Source organism: Nansenia antarctica, assembly GCF_963989245.1.
Source record: "Nansenia antarctica genome assembly, chromosome: 3".
NCBI lineage: Eukaryota > Metazoa > Chordata > Actinopteri > Argentiniformes > Microstomatidae > Nansenia > Nansenia antarctica.
The window spans coordinates 70151663-70163949 of record NC_137688.1 but is presented as its reverse complement, the minus strand read 5'-3'; the positions used below and the strand labels follow the sequence as shown (position 1 = coordinate 70163949).

The following is a 12287-nucleotide window of genomic DNA, read 5'->3' as shown; positions in this document are numbered from 1 at the left end:
AGTGTACAGCGGACATTGTACGGACCGTGATAGTAAATATAGTGTATATATACACGCCATACGCTGACGCTTTTATCCATCCATACATGTTTCAGTATATATGGTCCCAGCGGGAATCAAACCCACAACCTAAGTGTTGTTAAGAGCATGTTCTACCAGGTGAGCCACAGAGCACGCACACATGCACACACAATGGACACACATGCACACGCGCGCACGTGCACTCACACACGGACACACACACTCACACTCCCTCACACTCACACACACACACACTCACACACACACACTCACACTCACACTCACACACACACACACGCTAGCGAACACACACCTGTACGACAAAGAATCATAACACAGTGGAAGGAGGTTATCATAACGATATTATTATTATTATTATTGTTGTTATCATGAACACCATCAGTACTTATTATATTTGACTTGTAGTACAGTTATAATCATTTTGGAAGGATTAAATGCATTTTTAGTCTCCAGTCAGTCTCCTCTCTCTCTCTCTCTCTCTCTCTCTCTCTCTCTCTCTCTCTCTCTCTCTCTCTCTCTTTCTCCTCTCTCTTTCTCTCTCTCTCTCCGAGGGATGTGGAACTTGAGGTGAGTACAGTGGATCCTTCTGGAAGTCCTTGTAAAGTGCAGACAGACATTCAGAGTTCCTCTGACGTACACGGAACACATCTTTAGGGTCTTTAGTTGTCGGTTTTCACTTGTTTATGGTAGAAAAAGTCTTAATCTCTGTACATCCATGTGAGGGGGGGGCATCTGAGACGGGGGGGGGGGGCTGAGGAGGCACGGGACGAGCTGTCAGACACACACACACACACACACACACACACCCCCACACACACACACACACCCCACACACACATAGGCCTGAACCCCCTATTATCCACACAGGTAGGGATAAAGGAGAGGAATAAGAGGGGGATGAAGAACCACCGTCGCTGCTCAGCGTTAGAGATACAGAGAGAGAGAGAGAGAGAGAGGGAGAGAGAGCAGGAGTACAGGAGGGAGGTAGGGAGGGAGAGGCAGGGAGGGATAGGCAGGGAGAGAGAGACAGAGAGAGATTAACAACCCAGTACTCTTTCATAGATGTATGGATGTGAGAGTGAGAACAGGGTAAATATGTGGTCACAGATCGATAGGGTCTCCTTGAGTCAAAGACGGGCGTGGAGAGAGTGTGTGTGTGTGTGTGTCAGTCTGCGCGTCTGTCCGTCTCTCCTCAGCTCCGACACTCTCCGGTGATGATGACATTCAGTAAGCGAACAAAGAAACGAAACAGAATAAAAATAAAAACAGCTTATTCATACTGTATCTGCACAGCAACAACAACAACAACAACAACAACAACAACAACAACAACAGAAGCAGGCAGAGTTCCCATAGAAACGATTCCCCCATGTTGTCTTTTTGTTTTGTTGTTCGCCTCCCTCCGTAGTGCGTAGTCGGAGTATATAAAAGCTACAAGTTTATAAACCTACAATACTTGGTTTGGTGTCTTTGTTTACGTTGGACAGAGGTGGGTCTCCCTTCGCTACACGGGACCGCTACGCTACATGGCAGAAGCTAGGTTTATAAAGCTGAAGCTTTTTAGGCGTTTAAGACATCGATGAAAAGCAGCCGTGTGACAAGAACAGTCGGGCGTCCTCTGAGCTGTGCATTCTGGGACGTACAGGACAGTGAGGTTGTCCAAGATGGCCGCCTACTCCTCTGTGTCCTGTGCTGTTTGTCTGTTGGTGCTGTTTGTCCTGTTTGTGTTGCTGTAATCCTGTGAGGAGCGTCCAGCCTTGGTGGCTGCTGGGAAGTTTCCCACAGTTCTCTGAGTTCTTGGTAATCCATTAGAAGAAAGAGATATTCCTGCTCTAGATTCAGGTCTTCACGCACACACACACGCACACACATCTCTACACACCCCAGCCGACTCACGCCTCATCTCCCTCATCTTCCTCACTCCTCTCCCTCTCCCTCTCTCTCTCTCTCTCTCCCTCTCTCTCTCTCTCTCTCCCTCTCTCTCTCACGCTCATTCCTTTCCCCAGACATCGTGAGGCTGTTTCCACTCCTGTCGACGCCCTAGCTCACCTGTTCATCAAAACACTTTAGAGAGGAGGGCACACACACACACACACACACACACACGCTCACACACACCTGGAGCTGTGCGCTGGGCCGGAACAGAGCGTCTCTCTCCCATGGGCCGTTTCAGACCTGGAGACGATGTTGTGTTTTACCGGCTACCGTGAGCAGGCAGTCTCTAAGAGCTACTCTCACACACACACACACACACACACACACACATCACACACACACATCACACACACACACACACACACACACACGCACACACAACAAACACACACCCACAACACACACACCCCCACACACACACACACATACACACACCACACACACAGATCCTGTCGACTCTCTCTCTCCCTCTCTCCCTCTCTCTCTCTCTCTCTCTCTCTCTGTCTCTCTCTCTCCCTCTCTCTCTCTCTCTCTCTCTCTCTCTCTCTCTCTCCCTCTCTCTCTCTCTCTCTCTAGAAGACCAGAGAACCCACATGTCACATCTCTCAGAGAGAGGTACTCAGACACTCAGAGTGTTACCACACTCCTCTACTACTACTACCACACTACTACGCTGTTTGTTGTTGTTGCCACCCTCCGCTGAGCGCAAAGCAGAAGACACCCAGAACAGATAACAGACCCAGAACAGAGAACAGACCAGTTCAGAGAACAGACCAGTTCAGAGTAGCTGAGGCGGCGCTGTGGGCTGGCAGCAGTACAGAGGTCTGTCTGAGCTGTGCTTCTGGAACGGGCCTGGTCCTGCTGCCTCCTCACAGAGGGAGGAAGAGAGAGAGAGAGAGAGAGAGAGAGAGAGAGAGAGAGAGAGAGAGAGAGAGAGAGGAGAGAGAGAGAGAGAGAGAGGGAGAGAGGCGGGGTCGTGCTGCCTTCTCACAGAGGGAGAGAGAGAGACAGAGAGGGAGGGAGAGAGAGAGAGAGAGTTCTGAGGGAGAGAGAGGGTGCCGTGCCTCTGGTCCAAGGTGCATTAGGCCTTCTGCCCGCATGGAGGAGCTTGTGAAGGCTTTTAACAGCGCTGTGGGTCTAACCCATCAGCACTGCCCTTTTACTGCCTCCCCCTCTCCCTCCGCCCCCCCTCCTCTCCCTCCCTCCTCTGCCTCTATTCTCCTCTCTCTCTCTCTCCCTCTCTCCCTCCGCCCCCCCCCTCCTCTCCCTCCCTCCTCTGCCTCTATTCTCCTCTCTCTCTCTCTCCCTCCCACCCCTCTCCTCTCCCTCCACCCCCTCTCTTCTTCTCTCTCTCCATCCTCCCCCTCTATTCTCCTTCCTCCCCCTCTCTTCTCCCTCTCTCTCCCTCCCTCCCTCTCTCTCCCTCCCCCTCTCTCCCTCCGCTCCCTCCATCCCTCTGTCCTTTCCCCTCACACCTTCTAACGCTCTCTTCTCTGTCCAACTAAACCTCTCCATCCCCTCCCTCCCTCCCCTCTCTTCTTTCTTTTCATCCCTCTTTCTTTCTCAACCTCCTCTCTCCTCATCCAAACAGGCAACTTGCTCACAGACACACAACCTCTGTTGAGAAGAAGGCCGTGTATGTCCAAGGTCCTCTATAACTAAACTAAACAGACACTCGTCATCTTCGTTTACATATTGCACATAGCATTCATCATATCATATAAAAAATAGAGATAGGAATAGGCTACTTATCACTAGATTAGCTTGTTAAGTATCATCCATACCATACGCATGCTACAAGGAGTATGGATAGGAACGCATGCAGCATTAGAGTAGTAGAATAGCTCCTAGTAGCTCCTAGCTAATAGCTCCTAGCTAATAGCTCCTAGCTAATAGCTCCTAGCTAATAGCTCCTAGCTAAGAGCTCCTAGCTAATAGCTCCTAGCTAGTAGCTCCTAGCTAATAGCTCCTAGTTGATCAAAAAGCTGATGAAGGAAGTGTTTCCTTCTAAGGTCCCTCTACACAGTGTCCAGCATCTCGGGCACAAGAATGTCTCTACGTACAATAATGGATACAAAACCTCTTCAGTACACTTGACTTAACAAAATCTCTTCTTTTCTTTTACAAAGCAAGATACATCAAAGTGGCAGTGGATCTGTCTTTGGAGACCTGGCCGGTGCTCAGCTCAACAGATCAGGTTGTTGTTGTTTATCTTGTGGGTTTTTGTTGTTGTTTGGTTCTAAGGGAAGACTGAGGCGACAGTTTTAATTGGTAAAGTGGTGATGTGACTGGTGTGGTGCGGTTACTAAAACAACACATTCAAATGATGAAAGAAAAGAGAGAAAATAAGTTGTTGTAGAGTTGTGCTTTCCATCACCCACACAGTTATACATTCTTATGACATTCTTCATTATTTGCTGGCATATTTACCTAGTTGGGTGAAAGAGGGCATCCATTGCTGTAATATACTGTAAATATAGTGTGTTTGTAGCCAGCTACTGTAATGTTGGAGCTAGCTACGGTAATGTTGGAGATAGCTACTGTAATGTTGCCCAAAAAAAAGCTACATGAATTCTTTGCTAATTTGATTGTCTGGCTAACAACAACGCATCCAACTTTGCTGAATAGCTTTAAATGTTGCTAGCGAGCAGCTGAGATAACACAATAGAATAATCATGGAGCTGATGTTGCTTCCTTGCAATTAGACATTTAACCTTCATTAGCGCTGATATTACAGCTTGTTGACGGACTGAGAATCGACCACAGATCGTCAGTGCAAACAAAGGCAGCGTTAGCGTCCTGCGCTAGCCCAGGCGTTGGCTCAGGGAGCAGGGTTGCCAGATGGGATTGACAATTTCGAGCCTATCCACAATCTAAAAACCACTAAATCCACCAAAAACCACCAGCCCAAAACCTATTGTCAGAAAACTGCTAATTACTATTGGGCAGGTGCCCATCTCCTGCCCCTAAACTGTATGTCTGTTGCCTAGTGATGTTTGTAAAATAAACAAAACCTGCACATTGTATGTAGCTACTAGGGTGTGTGTTTTAACTTAACACATTTTGGAACTTTCAGGCACTGACATTTTGATACCGCCTAAATGCTAATTATCCAGCCCAACTGCCAAAAATGCCCAGTGTGATCAAAAGTAGCCCATCCGGTGGTAGCCCGCCCCATCTGGCAACCCGGCACCCCGCCCCATCTGGCAGCCCTGCCTGAGAGCTATAGTATCCATCTGCGCGCAACAAATCCAACACCCGGAAATGTGTTGGGCCACGTCATCGTAAGCGCGTCGGTAAAAGAAACCGCGAGAATCCGCGAGATTTTGAAGGATCTGATAGTTCGCTGGATGTTCGCTGATGTCCTGGATATTACAAGGCCACATGATGAGCTCATCATCAAAGATAAAACAACTTGCCTGAACAGGGAAAACATGTTGACCCTTGGACTTCAAAAGGACATGGACTCATTTGTATGTTACAACTATCCATGTTAGTGGTGAAGGTATGTTTTGAAAAGAAATTGTCATGAATTCATTGTCTAACGCTATCTGTAAACTACATCACCAGGTAGGAAACGCTTGCCTCAGGCTGATTGACCAAATGGCTACTATGAAGGTATGTTTTTTTAAAATCATTTATGCAAGAAATGTTTATACTAAGGATAGTTGATTGTTGAAGTGCCTGGATGAAAAGGTAATGTTGTGGCTTATATGCCTTGTTGTGATTTTAATAGATAGCTGGAACTCAGCCATATGTTTTACGTACCATTTTCTAGCATTGACTAATTTTAGATGCACTTGAATTCTACAGGGAAAGGCGGTTTTCATTGCTGACCTTCATGTAACCTCAACGTGGGTCCATTCCCACAACTGTGATCCCATGAGCCATTTCCCAGTAAGTCAAATGATTGAGCCGGTATTTGAATAAGATAAACAGCTATGTAGACAACATTGTATCCAGCATTACAATTGGCATGCCCTTCATGGGACATCAGCACATTAGCTGTGTTGGTCCTAAATACCTAAAACTAAGCCAAAAAAAACACTACATGTCTGAGAAAGGACTTCATCAAATTATCATGTAATTCATAATCATGCACACCCCAGTTAAGTGTTGGATAAAAATGATAAATGCAGTACATGGTTTTGAACAGGAACATGCTGATCAGAAGGATGCCCTTATCCTTCCACTGTGGGTTCCAGGCCACTTTGTCCTGTGTGTAAGTGTACTATACCCATATATATATATATATATATATATATATATATATATATATATATATATATATATATATATATATATACAGAGCATAACTTTATATGCAACATACAGTGATGCCGGTAACGCGATACTAAGTATCGCGATACTCTAATCTGATTACTTTTCCCAGTAACGAGTATTCTATCGCGATACTATTTCCAAATCAGTAATCTGATTAAAGTTACTTATTCGAGTGACTGTGCGTTACTATTGCGTTACTACCTCATAACTTAGGCTAAATGCAGTATTTCTTTGTAATGTTCGATAGTAAACAAACATTTATTGCTTTTCTCGCGTCTTGGGGAGTGACGTCAGTGATCACGTTTTCAACACGAGGTGCAGCAGAATCGCTCACGTGTATCACCACGCTGATTGCACAGTGTAAACAGAAGCGTATAATGGAGCGAGAACAGAGATATGCGTTAAATAGCTGGAAATATAGGGATTATTTTGAGTTTGTGTCAGCAAAGGATGACAAGAACATAAATGTTCGTTGTACACTCTGTGCTGGAAAGAAAATATTGTCCTGTGGTAAAACCACAACATCAAATTTAAAGAAACATTTGGAATCTCTGCACAGCACAGTCAAGCTCGCGGAGAAAGTCCCAGAGACCGCGGCCTCGACTTCTGCGGGAGGTCCCACACCGCTCAAGCAACAAAAGCTGGACTTCAGTAGGCCTACAAAATCACAACCTGTAAGTGTGGGAGAGTTGAATAAATTGGTCGGGCGGTATGTTGTAGAGGAAATGCTGCCCATAAACACAGTTGACTCGCCCTCTTTCCGTGCCATCATTAACAAGATCCCCACTACTACCAATGCCGAGCTACCTCACAGAACATCTTTTTCTTCGTACTTGGAGAAGGAGTATGCAGAGATGGAAAAACATCTGAAGGCTGCGCTGAACGAGGTCGACTATGTGTCAACTACAGCGGACATTTGGACAGCTAACAATAGGAGCTATATGGGAGTAACGCTCCACTGGATTAGTAGATCCACATTAGACCGCAACAAGGCTGCATTGGCGTGTAGGAGAATCCGCGGTAGACACACGTATGATGTTATTGGTGCAGAAATCGAAAACATTCACTCTTCATATGGACTAATCAACAAAGTAGTAGCAACAGTGACAGATAATGGATCTAACTTTGTCAAGGCATTTCAAGTCTATCAGCCTGCTGTCACAGAGTCCGATGATGAGACGGTGGAGGAGGCCACGGATGATGTCACTTTTTTAGATGTGTCAGAAATCCTATCAGCTGAGGATGATAGTGATGGCCAGCTGATTCTTCCCCCGCACCAAAGGTGTGCTTCACATACCCTCAACCTTATTTCTACAAGTGATGTGGAGAAGTACATCACTTCCAAACCAGAGAGCAAGGCTGTGTATAGGAGCAGCACAGCAAAATGCACAGCTCTCTGGACGAAAGCAAGCCGATCTACCGTTGCGTCAGAAACGGTGGAGGAGGTTAACAAAAGAAAGCTCCTGGTACCGACATCCACAAGGTGGAATTCCTTTTACGAAGCCATAAAGAGAATCGCAGAAATCCCCATGAATGAGCTGACTACTCTGTGCAACAAGCTGGGAGTGAAGTGCTTCAAAGACCAGGAGTACCAGTACCTGCATGAGTACTGTACCGTCATGAAGCCTCTAACTATAGCACTGGATATCCTACAAGGTGACTGTCCGTATGGGACTTTACTGCCCACACTTGAAGTCCTGATGCAGAAGACCCTTGCTGTGAAAGACACCCTATCCAAGATGACTGCAGGCCTTCCAGATGCCATAGTGCAGGTATGCTATGTTGTTCCATCTTAAAGATAAATAAATACATTTTCATTGCACTATTCATGAACATGGAGCAGAGTCACACCATACTGCAGTATGTAGGTTGTCAGTTGCACAAACTAATTGCATACATAATTAGTAAATAAAGGTATAAATAATAGACCTTATAGGCTACAACTAGATAATAATAAACATATCAAATTATATCTTTCAGGCTATCCAGACTCGTTTTGCCAGTGTGCTGGACAACAAAGATGCCCTTCTCGCAGCTGCTAGTTGTCCAAAATTCAAACTCCGATGGCTGAGAGATGAAGGTAGGAGGGAGCAAGTAAAGGAGCTTCTCACAGCAGAATGTCGCAAAACTGCTCCTGCAGCACAGAGCCCTGCCAGTGTACCCACCACGACTGCCAACCAAGGCGAGATGGACTTTTTTGCTTTTGAGGCGGAGCCAGAGGAGACCTACTCGGCAGAAAAGGAAGTCATGGACTACTTGAGGTCAGGGCATGAGCTTCAGATTCTGAATCAGTATCCAAACATTAAGAACATTTTCTTGAAGTATAACACTCCAACCCCATCTAGCGCTCCTGTAGAGCGGCTCTTTAGTCTGGGAGGTTTGGTGCTCACGCCTAGAAGGAACAGACTTTCTGACAAGAGGTTTGAGAAGCTTCTGTTAATGAGATACAACCACTGGTTTACTCGCCCCTTTCCACTGTTTCACTCATAGTGTGTTCATGGCCTCCATAGCGTGTTCATGGCCTCCATAGCGTGTTCATGGCCTCCATAGCGTGTTCATGGCCTCCTTCCAGTCTTGACAGCTGAGTTCACTCTTCATTGATAAACTCAGACTCACCCAGTTTAGGATTAGGATTATATTAGGATCATATCTGAATGGTCAGGGTAGGTTTTAGGTTTTGTGAAACCACTCCTTGCTAGTTACTGTGTTAAATAAAGATTATATTTATTTTATTGTTTAAAAACAAGTATTTATGTTGGGTGAGGCAAAGAAAGACTCTTTATTTTGTTGTTTTAAGTTATTGTTTAAAGTTTAATTATGTAATTTAAGTTACTGTTAAAATAAAGTGAGTTTTGGCAAAACCAGTTTTCATTTTTATGTTGCGGGGGGGGGGGGGGGGGGGGTCGGGTGCCTAGGCAGCTGCCAATAGTAACTAAAAAAGTAACTAGTAATCTAACTTAGTTACTTTTTAAATCAAGTAATCAGTAAAGTAACTAGATTACTTTTTAAAGGAGTAATCAGTAATCAGTAATCAGAATACTTTTTCAAAGTAACTGTGGCAACACTGGCAACATATGACATCCACAGTAGTAGATTATAAAGACATACAATGTAGTTGAGCATTTCTCAGCTTTAACCTTCATATGCCATTTGCTTGTGAGTTTGTGTCTATTGTATTACCCCCAAAGTGTCCTTTTTGCTTATTGTCCAGAATGCGTTATTCCCTGTAGGTAATGAGGCCACACCAGAAAGACATTTTCTTTCTAGATTCGCAGTATTTCAAAACTCCAAGGGGATTCACCTCTGAAGCCTACAGAACACTATTAAGGTTGCCCCAAATATTTTTTGCTCTGGCAGTCACGTTCCCCTGACCTGCCTGGCGGTCACGTTCCCCTGACCTGCCTATGATGTGTGTCCTGGCGGTCACGTTCCCCTGACCTGCCTATGATGTTTGTCCTGGCGGTCCCCTGACCTGCCTATGATGTGTGTCCTGGCGGTCCCCTGACCTGTCTAATGTTACTGCCATTTCTAAAGACTTGTGTTCAATCAGGAGGCATTGTGGCAATGCATGCATTATGTACTGATTGTTTGTCCAACATTCAGAAAGGATTGGCTTCCCGAAAGCTGGAGTGGACTTAAATAGACACATTTCCAACACAAGGAAAGAGAAACACAGAGAAATCCTCCTCATTGAACTTTTGCAAATAAGCATGATCGACCGACTTGCATGGTGTGAAGTGGTTCTGAAGCAGCAGTGGTACGAATGTTGTTCCTTTTTTCTCTCCTGTAGGAGGTGTGTACTTCTTTGTTTGACTTAGTTTTATTCTTGGTTGCCCAGGGGTGTTGCTGAGAAAATTGTTGCGGGATCCTGGACAGAGAAGACTGGTCTGGATTTGGAGGTATTGTTTGAATGTTGCTATCATATTATAGCTATAGTCATAATTACCTACTATTCTCTAACTAACTTTTCTTCGTACAGGGGCTTCCGAGGCAGACCAGTGGCAATGACTGTGGTGTCTTCATGATAATGGTGAGTTATGGTAATGCCACCAAGTGATATGGCACACTTGATTGTTCCTTAAAACCATCAAAAAAATGTGTAAATGTATGTAACAATGACTGACCACCACTTAGTCCTGACCAACATTCTGTTTGTGCATTTGCAAATAAAAAGGTGTGCAATAAAAGGTATTAAGGAACATTCATGTGTGCAGACCTCTCATATCACTTTCCTATGGAGTTATCAGCCATGTACATTTCATTGGATGTGTGTGACTACCTTCTCACTGAGTTATAAGCTGTCACATGGTAATCTTGTCTTTGTGTCTTTTCTCATTACAGTATGCCTGGTATTTCGCCATGGAGGCTACCTTTGACTTCAGCATTGTAAGTATTAAGAAAACAAGAACCCATTATATCAATATGCTATAAGACTTTGAATGCAAATTGAGTAACTGCTCTTTCTTTAGGATGACATGTCTCTCCTGAGAAGGTGGTGGTGTATTGTCCTGGTGGAAAACATTGGGCTGGAAGGGTATGCTGCAGTGCTACAAAAATAATAATTGTATTTGTACATTTATTATCAAGAGGACTTTGGGGTAACACCTGGCCCTACAATTCAACCTTCCGGTGAAGATAATGTGTGTTAATTTCAGATATGGAAGGAAGTTTGCTCACTTTAGTGAGGAAGGCAGAGCGACCCTTCACGACAGTGTCCCACCTGTATTCAGGACCTATTCAAGTGTTAAAAGGAGTCATGCAAGCAACACCATGGTCAGTGCATCTCTCACTAAGTATCTATGACCGTGTGCCTGTTTCTGAATGGGCTACTGCTCCTAAAACACATACTCCATGCAACTTTATGGCACATGCAATATGTTTAGTGGTACTGTGTCATTCTGAATCCAGCCTGGATCTCTTTTTGAAGTAGTTAACCCTTTCATGTAAAACATACTGGCAATAATGGTGGACTCTGTACAGATGCCACTGGACACTGACGAGGACCACACGTACTTCAAGAGGCCTTACAGCTTTCCTCCTAAAGAATTGGTTAGTGTGAATGAAGTTTATTGCATACAAACATACTATCCACCATTCACAGCTGTACACATAGTCATGCTTATGTGTGTATCCTGTTACCAGGGACAAAGATGTCAGAAGCCTGGAAAGTGAAACCACACTTTATATCAGGACACTTGAGGTAGAATGATCAAGGAAAGAAAGTGAGTGACTCATTCAGTACTTAACTGCACCTTTTCATTGTAACATGGTTAAGCACTGTATTATTATTTTAGGAAAGGGCTCAACAAGTTCAACACCAACGAAGAGTGACCAATGACTTGTTAGTGCATTGCATTTGCAATGCATTTTGGAAACATGAGGAGAGTGCTAATACAAATTCCATGACAGTTTGCAACCACTGATGAATGTGAGTTTCTTAAATTAATTATTAATCACTTCTTTATAACATTTTGTCTCAACAGTGAGAAGCAGCTGTCTCACCATTATATGGTCGAAAATGTGAGAAGAAAAGGAAGCTGAAAGACCATAGAGACAATGTTGAAAGAGCACTTGTGCTAAAGTGCAATCAGCAATGATGTCTTGATTGAAGCGCATTGAGTCGTATCTTGTGAGATGCGCTATACAAATAAAGCTTGAATTGATTTGATCCCTTGTACACTTTTTTTGGGCATTTGTGTTGCAACACACCTGTACATTCTGCACTCTACCCTGTTAGGCCCTTATTTTACTCTAGACAGAAGGGTTGTAACACTTGTTATTAATTCCATTTGGTATACCTCATAAACTTTCTTGCATTTCTGGTGTTTGCATTTTACATATTCTAAATATATGCTATCTACCAGTGGCGGGCGGTGCATTTCACACCTAGGCCTTCAGTTATGTCCGACACAGTCCTACCTGAATTATTCTACCTCTTAATACCATCATTATGACGCCATGGCTCTAGAAACTAGACAGAAACACAGTATAACCGGGCGTTGCATCACCTTAACATAATCAGACAA

At 44.4% G+C, this 12287-nt stretch overlaps 1 protein-coding gene across 5 annotated transcripts; it reads left to right on the top strand.

Moving 5' to 3' along the window:
* Positions 1 to 9898: 9898 nt before the first annotated feature.
* LOC308153280 (uncharacterized protein) lies at positions 9899 to 11896 on the top strand. Of its 5 annotated transcripts, none has more exons than XR_013937359.1 (9): positions 9899 to 10018; positions 10100 to 10160; positions 10241 to 10291; positions 10603 to 10647; positions 10731 to 10795; positions 10917 to 11034; positions 11242 to 11310; positions 11404 to 11483; positions 11745 to 11896. XR_013937359.1 is itself a non-coding variant. In XM_080526368.1 (9 exons), the coding sequence occupies exons 1-8, from the start codon at positions 9972 to 9974 to the stop codon at positions 11463 to 11465; spliced, it is 510 nt and encodes a 169-aa protein (XP_080382494.1). In that variant the 5' UTR covers positions 9899 to 9971; the 3' UTR covers positions 11466 to 11483; positions 11745 to 11896. The 5 variants fall into 5 exon arrangements, 4 of the variants coding, with proteins under 4 accessions (XP_080382494.1, XP_080382496.1, XP_080382493.1 ...); XM_080526368.1 differs by having other exon boundaries at positions 11412 to 11483; XM_080526370.1 differs by lacking the exon at positions 11404 to 11483.
* The last annotated feature ends 391 nt before the right edge of the window (positions 11897 to 12287 follow it).

Excerpts from the sequence above, each read along its gene's own strand:
- LOC308153280 (XM_080526368.1), top strand. The coding sequence starts at position 9,972 with ATGATCGACCGACTTGCATGGTGTGAAGTGGTTCTGAAGCAGCAGTG. Across the intron at positions 10,292-10,602 it reads GTGGTGTCTTCATGATAATG|TATGCCTGGTATTTCGCCAT; the intron begins GTGAGTTATGGT and ends TTCTCATTACAG. Across the intron at positions 11,035-11,241 it reads GTCATGCAAGCAACACCATG|ATGCCACTGGACACTGACGA; the intron begins GTCAGTGCATCT and ends GACTCTGTACAG.